The sequence below is a fragment of the Oncorhynchus clarkii genome, chromosome 3 (genome assembly GCF_045791955.1).
Source record: "Oncorhynchus clarkii lewisi isolate Uvic-CL-2024 chromosome 3, UVic_Ocla_1.0, whole genome shotgun sequence".
Lineage (NCBI taxonomy): Eukaryota > Metazoa > Chordata > Actinopteri > Salmoniformes > Salmonidae > Oncorhynchus > Oncorhynchus clarkii.
The window spans coordinates 82,355,972-82,364,831 of record NC_092149.1 but is presented as its reverse complement, the minus strand read 5'-3'; the positions used below and the strand labels follow the sequence as shown (position 1 = coordinate 82,364,831).

Genomic DNA, 8,860 nt, shown 5'->3' with positions numbered 1-8,860 from the left:
CCAGAAATGCAGAAGACACAACTTGTGATCATCATCATCTTTAACAACAACAACATCACGAGCAAAAGCTGACACAATAGAACAACACGAAGGGGAACTGTCTTGACAGAAGAAAATGTATCTTTAAAACACTGATATACCAAAAACTAGAGGTTTGCTGCAGATGTTTCGGTGAACAGGTTCTATCCTGGGACATATTCCGTGGTGTAAACACCTCAACTGAAATATCTGCTGTGAAGTACACTTCCTAAGCACGTTTTAAGTTAGTCAAGAAAGGCATTCCACTTCCCCAAGGATGTTTCTATGATGGAATTATGTGTTTTTTTTCTTTTTCTTTTAATAAATATTTTGAATTTCTATTGACAGTATGAACTCACTTTTCTTGTGTCAAAGTAATGTTGATAGACTAGTCATTTTGAATGGCACTTCTTTGCTGAAAACACAAAGCTGCTGAAAATTACTTTGACAGAAATGTGCTGATGATACAAGTCGAGAGATGTGTTTTAGGATCCTCTCTTCCTGAAGTAAAGTTGTATACCTCAGACGTCTCTTTAATTAAAGTTCATTGCTGCTTTTCAATGGCATGAAAGGATGATCGCTTGAATATCACTGGGAATTGAGTGCCAAGCATCATGGTGGCTTTCATAGTAGCACTATGTAAGAATTAGCTAACGTGATTACTATAAACATGACTAGATGATTTTGTCTAAACTAGCACAATATATTTGTAGGACACTGTTTGCCTAAATAATGGACTTTGCTTAGATGCATATTGATTCAGTTTCTTCTGTAAGCCATTATAATGAACAAAATATAATAAAAATGGATTGTTTATATAGCTTATCATTCACATATTAAACATTATATATGAGTTAATGAGAAAGTGCAGACAAGTGAGTGAAGTTCTTGGTGTGTGACCATAAGAGGCCACAGGCATGGTGTAATTATCTTATCTCATGGAAACCATAATACACATCTCACATTGTGTTTATTCATAAAACAAAACACATTTTTCACAAACATGTTCATACAATAAGACAGAAATCAATATATACATCTTCATAATTGAATCAAATAAAAAATATATACATTCAGTTTTCATTATACGTCAAGTTCCTTTTCATCCATATTGCATTGTCTACTTTGACCAGTATCTGCTAAATACTACAGTATCTATAAAAATCCAATTGTATATTTACTTAGCAGGTTGTTTACAAAATGGTGGCAACTTCAGATATGGTTGCCATTGTAGTAATATCTTGGTTGTGCTCCTGAATTTCATCAAGTCCGGCAGGAGATTGTCTCTTTTGATGTGTGAAGTAAGATGGGAGGGTGCCGGTGTGATTAGAGAATGTCTGCATGGTGTTTCTTGCTTTGGGAATGCTTGTGTTGTAGCCGGAGTCTTTCCAGGAGTGGGGATAGGCATGCGCATTGTTGTAGACCGGTGCTTGGATAAAACCTATTGTGTATGCATTGTCTCTGGGAGCCTGGAAGCTTTGGGTTGGAATTACACAGTAAGTGCCTTGGCAATCCACAGCGAGGGTGTTAGCGGCGTGGAATGAACCTGAAATAGAACACACACACACCCATACAGAATTACTTTCCAAGCCCAAGGAGTAAAGAATCAAAGTGACTGAGAGTCATTCGCTGTTGCTGGGTTACATAGCCAGGTGGGTTCTACACTTGTGGTGGTGGAAGGGGCGAGTTATCCCGACACAGTGGAATCCGCTGCAGTTTCAGTGCTATATAGAGCTATAAAAATGTCAACTGTTCTCTTCATCATTCTGCTACGAGGAACTGTAAAATTGCAGTACTAAATTGTGAAGGTCGTAAACTCACCTTTGGCCCAGGTCTGGAAGGTGCGAAGGTTCTTCTTGCCTCCATCCCCACTGATGTCAGAGTCACTGTCATTGAAGTCACTGTCTCCTTTTCCACTGTCCTTCACGCTTTGCTGGTCAATGCCACTGCTAATATAAACAAACATATTAGCCACTGCTAATATAAACAAACATATTAGCCACTGCTAATGGAATCAAACATATTAGCCACTGCTAATAGAATCAAACATATTAGCCACTGCTAATAGAATCAAACATATTAGCCACTGCTAATAGAATCAAACATATTAGCCACTGCTAATAGAATCAAACATATTAGCCACTGCTAATAGAAGCGAACATATTAGCCACTGCTAATAGAAGCGAACATATTAGCCACTGCTAATAGAAGCGAACATATTAGCCACTGCTAATAGAAGCGAACATATTAGCCACTGCTAATAGAAGCGAACATATTAGCCACTGCTAATAGAAGCGAACATATTAGCCACTGCTAATAGAAGCGAACATATTAGCCACTGCCAATAGAATCAAATATATTAGCCACCGCACTACTGTGTCTGACTACTGATGTTTGCTTTGTTTCCCTCCTCTCTCTTATGAGCATGCCAGCCCCTTAACCCCCCCACCCCTTCTCTCTTATGAGCATGCCCCTCCCCCTCCAACCACCCACCCCCCACTGCAACCTCCCACCCCCTCTCACTGGACAACCACTGTGATCACATGAAGTATGCATATGGAATGTTAAGTACCTTCCAGTGACTGGTTATGTAAATTCAAAAAATTGAAAGAAAAATAATAATAGTGATTAAAATGGACGTCATACCAAATATGATCAATATGATGGTATTCTTACCTAATTTGCGGGTAGTATTTGTCCCCTTGCCACACAGATGATGTTTGGAAAGGCTTGGGAGGCAGGAACATCTAAAGAGCAAACACAAGAGACAACAGGAAGGGAATTCATTTCAGCTACATGGATCAGGAGTAGTACAACACTTTAATGTGTGCAGTTGTATACAAACACTATTGAAACGGAATCAAATAATTCACCCACCTGGGACTCCAACTCTCCACTTTTCTCTTCATATAGGCTGGACTCATCAAGAGATGAAGAAGTCCTTTCATTGAGGAAACCTCTTGGGTCACCGAACATGTTGGGTTCTGCAGAGTTGAGCCTGGGATGATGCCTGGAGTCAAACAGGCTGTGAGTCACGTCTCTCTTGGAGTCATGGTCCTTCCCTCCTCGGTTCAGTTTGCATGTGATAACAACAATTGCTATGGCAATCAGCAGCAGAGTACAACCCCCGCCGAGTATAATGATTACTACTACTGAAATATCCAAGCCTGCGCTTTCCTCATCACTTGACCGTAATACAATGACAAGTTGGTCGTCTGAGAGCTGCAAGTCTGAGACAACAAAGCGAATGGTGGCACTGCTGGAGAGAGGGGATCTCCCACTGTCACTCAGTGCAATCTTGATTTCCAACACGTCTCCAATAGCAGAGGCCAGACCCTGTTTTAAAGCTATTTCTCCAGTGTCTTTATTGATTGAAAATATCTTAGAGTCACCTTGTACGATTCTGTAGCTGAGCTCACCATTCATACCCTCATCCTCATCCTGACCTTGGACCCGTAGTGCCAGATACCCCAATGGTGCATTGACAGGAAGAGGAATTTCAGCAGAGTCATTAAGCATAACGGGAAAGGTAAAATAGGGATAGTTGTCGTTCTGATCAACCACTTTGATTCTGATCACGGATGTGCTTGACAGTTGAGGTGAGCCCTTGTCGTCAGCCTGGATGGTTAATTCAATCTGCTGGAGCGTTTCAAAATCGAAAGATCTCAGGCTATACAATGACCCTGACACTGGGTCTATAGACACATACGTTGAAATGGAAGCCTCCCCGACAACCTCTGAGTCTATGAGTTTATATGACACTTTGGCGTTTTTACCCCGATCAAGGTCCCGTGCTACAACAGTAGTTATATATGACCCGGGAATATTATTTTCCAGGACAGAAACTTCATAAATTGATTTACTGAAGAGGGGGGCGTTGTCGTTCTCGTCCGTCACTCTGATGGTATACTGCTTGATGGTTTTGAAAGGAGGAGTTCCAAGGTCTTCAGCCACTACAGTGAGGTTATACTCTGGGATCGTTTCTCTATCTAAAGTGGTGGTTGTTACAATCATAAAACTGTCCCCGTAGGCCTGTTGTAATTTGAAATGTTCGTGCCCGTGTAGGCTACTGCGCACGTAACCGTTCGAGCCAGAGTCGCTGTCCGAGGTGCTGATTAGCGCCACAAAACTTTCCTCCGCTGCGGCCTCCGTGATGTAAGCCACATCGTCACTCGTCGAGGTCTTTGGCTTGATGGTGATTTCTGGTGCGTTATCATTTACATCTACGACATCAACAACCACTTTGCAAGTCGATGGAATAGAATTAGTGCCTAAATCGGATGCTTTAATTTTCAGTTCATAGGATATCTTCTTCTCGTAATCAACCAATGTTTTTAAAGTTACAGCACCGGAAATCCGGTCTATATTAAATATACGCATTGCTTCAGATGATGTGTCTTCTACAAATCCATACACTACCTCGCCATTGATACCAGCATCTGGATCAAACGCATGCACCTTAAGCACTTGGTAACCTACAGGAGAATCCTCGTAAAGTTCAACTTTTAGTGAGTTGTGCTCAAACGTTGGGCTGTTGTCATTAAAATCTAGCACTTTGATATGAACAGTCATTGATCCGGACCTGGGTGGCTCTCCGCCATCTGTTGCCGTCACTTCAACTGTATAGGAATCTTCAGCCTCTCTATCCATTGCTTTCACAAGCACAAGTTCAGCATACTTCACTCCATCCTCCCTGCTGCGCACATCAACTATGAAATGGCTGGAGGGAGAGATATGGTAACTTTGGATGTAGTTATTGCCGACATCATTGTCAACAGCGATGTCCAACGGGAATCGGGAGTCCAGCTGAACATTCTCGGATATTTCAAGGGTCGTCTCGTTGTGGAGAAACTGGGGTGAATTGTCGTTTATGTCCCTTACCTCGATCTCTACGTGAATCAGCTGAAACTTTTCTTTGGAGAAGGCAACTATGTCGAAGGTGACAAAACACCGCGGGGACCTCGGGCACAGCTGCTCCCGGTCAATTGTTTCCCCAACAGTTAAAAGTCCATCAATCTCCCTCATTTGAATCACACACGAATTGTTCTCCTGCATGAAGCGGAAAGATGTTTGAGGGTCCTCCGCTGGGTCCATCTTTAAATCCTGAGACAGATTTCCAATCTCTGTCCCGGGCGCATCCTCTTCATATGTGTAGTACCTTGTAGTCGTAGACTGAACCGAGTTGAACAGAATAGCAAACACCACGCACTCTCCAACTCCTCGAAACCCGCAGAATCCCATTTTAAAGTGCAATGATGATGACAGAAAACTTCATAAAGAAAACGAGCTGCAAGTAAACTTGTTGTGATGTTGAGCTCCCTTGCCACGAGCAACTGGATTGGATATGGTCCAAAGAGAGCGTTGATCTATAAACCTTGATTTATGCAAATTAGTTGACTCACCGACCAATGGCATTGAACTGGCCAGCCAAATGGGGCACGTTTGCTTTCCAGCTGGCGCCAATTGCTACCACCCTTCTCCTCGACAGTGTGCAAATGGTCTTTTTAAATACAGTGCACTCTAAAAAATGCTGGGCTAAAAACAACCTGATTTGGGTTCTTTGGTAACCCAGCAGTGGGTATTGGACAGAACACATGCTGAGTTATTTTTGAACCAGCCAGTTGGGTTGAGTGAATAACCCAACATGTTGGGTTGTTGGGATTACCCAAACCTGGGTTAATTTAACCATTAGTTGGGTATTTTATACTTTAATGCTGGGTTGACCTAGCAGCTCTGTCTTTTTAAATGTAATCCTTAGGTTATTATCAGGAGACATGGTTTATTAAGGGGTGTGGCTTTCAACTAGATCTTATTGACCACCCATGAGAGTAAATGTAATTCCTGTTCATCATGTAAAACATTTTTGTTTTTGCATTTTACACATTCTTCTAGAATATTAAGATTATTTCTTACTATTTTAATAAAGTGGTATCTAATCTAACAATGAGATTTGCAGGTTTTTAGGGAACTCATACAATTCTGTAAGCCTCATTGAAGCGACAACAAAGTTCGTGTTTAAACTTAACATGTGATAACTATACAACAGAACAGATGACTACTCTCACAGGTGGCTAAAATGAACTATCTGAAAGCCACATCCCTACTAAACTACACCTCCAGTCTTCTGATCAGACCCACTGGGTCATCTCTCAATAACCCTTCTTCACCAACCTATCCTTGCTCTTTTTTTAATTTTATTTTTAAGAAATCAACCCAACTCCTTCAACCCAGCTGTCGGGTCAAACAAACAACCCAGCATTTTTTTAGATTGTGGTAATGTAATTTGATAATGGTAAGAAAAAAACTTCCTTACAGTGAAGCATGTATTTTAGCATGCATATTAGCATGTATATTAGCATGTATATTAGCATGTATATTAGCATGTATATTAGCATGTATATTAGCATGTATATTAGCATTTCTTCAATAGATCTTTAACCCAGTTGGGCTTTTCCCATCTGAATAAATAACTTTCATTCAGAGGTTATTTTAGACTGATGTGTTGGTCTGTTTATGAATACATAAAAAAAATCATCATCAACACCATTTACCTAAAATATATGTACCGTGTATTCACTGTAAATACGCTGAATACTTTGTTCACCATGTATTAACTACCCAATAATATTATGGCATTTTAGTACTTTTATGTTGTAAAATGAACAAACAATTAACAAATTGTAAGCCACTGATTGTAATACTCAAAAAGCCATTTTCAACCTTACATTCATTATCTCCAGCACCATACCAGATTCTATATATGCGAAAATGAAATGTAACATTAAAAAGGATGATGTCATCAAAAGTATTAACATAATAAAACAGTGATTTTCAAACCGTATGAGATAGCGGTGAGCAGGAAAATCAATTAGAAATTAACTTGATTTAGAGCCTTTCTTCTAATCCTCTTAACTAGAAGAACTTATAAATGCATAATTTTCGCATATTTACACACTGGTATGGTGCTGGACATAATACGAGGTTGAAAGAATTTCTTAAACAAGTCTACCTTTATTAAAAAATGTTTTAATTAGGCAAGTCAGTTTAAGAACTAATTCTTATTTAATTTTGATGGGCTACCCCGGCCAAAACATAACCCGGACGACACTGGGCCAATTGTGCACCACCCTATGGGACTCCCAATCATGGCCCGGTTGTGATACAGCCTGGAATCAAACCAGAGTCTGTAGTGACGCCTCTAGCACTGAGATGCAGTGCCTTAGACTGCTGCGCCACTCGCGAGCCCACTTTAATTCAACATGAGAATAGTCACATAGTTACACTAGCCCACAACAATGATTGGGGCATAGTCTACAAGTAGTCTACCAGAACTGCATTCATGTGAAGTTCTAAACTGTCTGTTGACAAACATATGGGTGATTAGTGTGTGTTGATTTAAAAAAAAAATAGACTGTTTTTGGCTTCAAAGGGCTCAGGCCTGACTGACACCTTCCTCTTAAGTTGCAGCTAAATCTGTCTGAGCCACCCAATGGAGCAAGCACAGGAAGGCGTTAAAAACGACACACTTAAAAAGAGTCACCGGGGCATTAAGCATTTGTTGGTCTACTGACTCTGGTTAAAAGAGGTGAAGAGAATTTAGCATGAGGTAGTCTACATTAGAGAATGTGATAGCTTGAGGCTGGTTTTAGCTGTCAACTGCACCATCAATTAAACTGTCTGGAACTAAATCAAAACGGAACCTCCCATACCAATGACTACAGCAGTGTCTGCTCACTCACATAAAAACTTCTTATTCTGAAAACTGAAAAACTTATTATGAAAAATCTGAGAAGTTTTTACAGAACCTAAAACCATTAGTATGTCATTTTATTTTATTTGAAGATGGGAGAAATATATATACTGTGCAAGCATAGAGATGCTGATTCAGTTGAATTGAGCTCATCGAGATGCTGGTTCAGTTGAATTGAGCTCACAGAGATGCTGGTTCAGTTGAATTGAGCTCACAGAGATGCTGGTTCAGTTGAATTGAGCTCATAGATATGCTGGTTCAGTTGAATTGAGCTCATAGATATGCTGGTTCAGTTGAATTGAGCTCACAGAGATGCTGGTTCAGCTGAATTGAGCTCAGCTGGTTCAGTTGAATTGAGCTCACAGAGATGCTGGTTCAGTTGAATTGAGCTCACAGAGATGCTGGTTCAGTTGAATTGAGCTCACAGAGATGCTGGTTCAGTTGAATTGAGCTCGTAGAGATGCTGGTTCAGTTGAATTGAGCTCTCAGAGATGCTGGTTCAGTCGAATTGAGCCCGTAGAGATGCTGGTTCTGTTGAATTGAGCTCACAGCTACAAGTGACTTGCCATCTCATCTTTGCACATATTTTTTCAACAAGTTCATATAAATGATCCATCAATATTATAACCTGTCTTGTGCAAATATTTCCATGACAATAATTGATCTACTAGTTCCATTGAACTCACAGTCTTAGTCCATGCTGTGTTTATACTGTCCATCACATGGGCCCTCGTATGGGACTCGACTGGAGCTTCTAAGCCCATTGTTTGATTCTCCATTAACAAACAATACCCTGAAAGACTGTCAGTAAGCTTCTGAAATAAGCTCATGCACAGTCTGATCTGTGATTAGTGATGTTATAATATTGCACTGTGCTCATGGTTCATCCATAGTAACAGAGAGGAGAGGAATGCAATAACCAAAGGCTGTCATAACTTGCTAACTGAACGAATTTGACAGATTCACGGGAATTGTTCTCGGGCTATACTCCCACCACCGCTGAAGCTAATTCACGAACAGAACTGAAGGAGTAATTTTGATTAACATATGAAGAAATGTGTAAAGGTGCTCCCAACTTACGTTTACTTGTAC

General features: G+C 40.4%; 1 protein-coding gene across 1 annotated transcript; it reads right to left on the bottom strand.

Moving 5' to 3' along the window:
• Nucleotides 1–1,211: 1,211 nt before the first annotated feature.
• LOC139386170 (protocadherin-8-like) lies at nucleotides 1,212–5,259 on the bottom strand. The gene is made up of 4 exons (XM_071131637.1): nucleotides 2,896–5,259; nucleotides 2,695–2,765; nucleotides 1,840–1,967; nucleotides 1,212–1,564 (listed from the first exon to the last, which is right to left on the bottom strand). Exons 1-4 carry the CDS (start codon nucleotides 5,257–5,259, stop codon nucleotides 1,212–1,214), a joined length of 2,916 nt encoding a protein of 971 aa, XP_070987738.1.
• Between the last annotated feature and the right edge of the window lie 3,601 nt (nucleotides 5,260–8,860).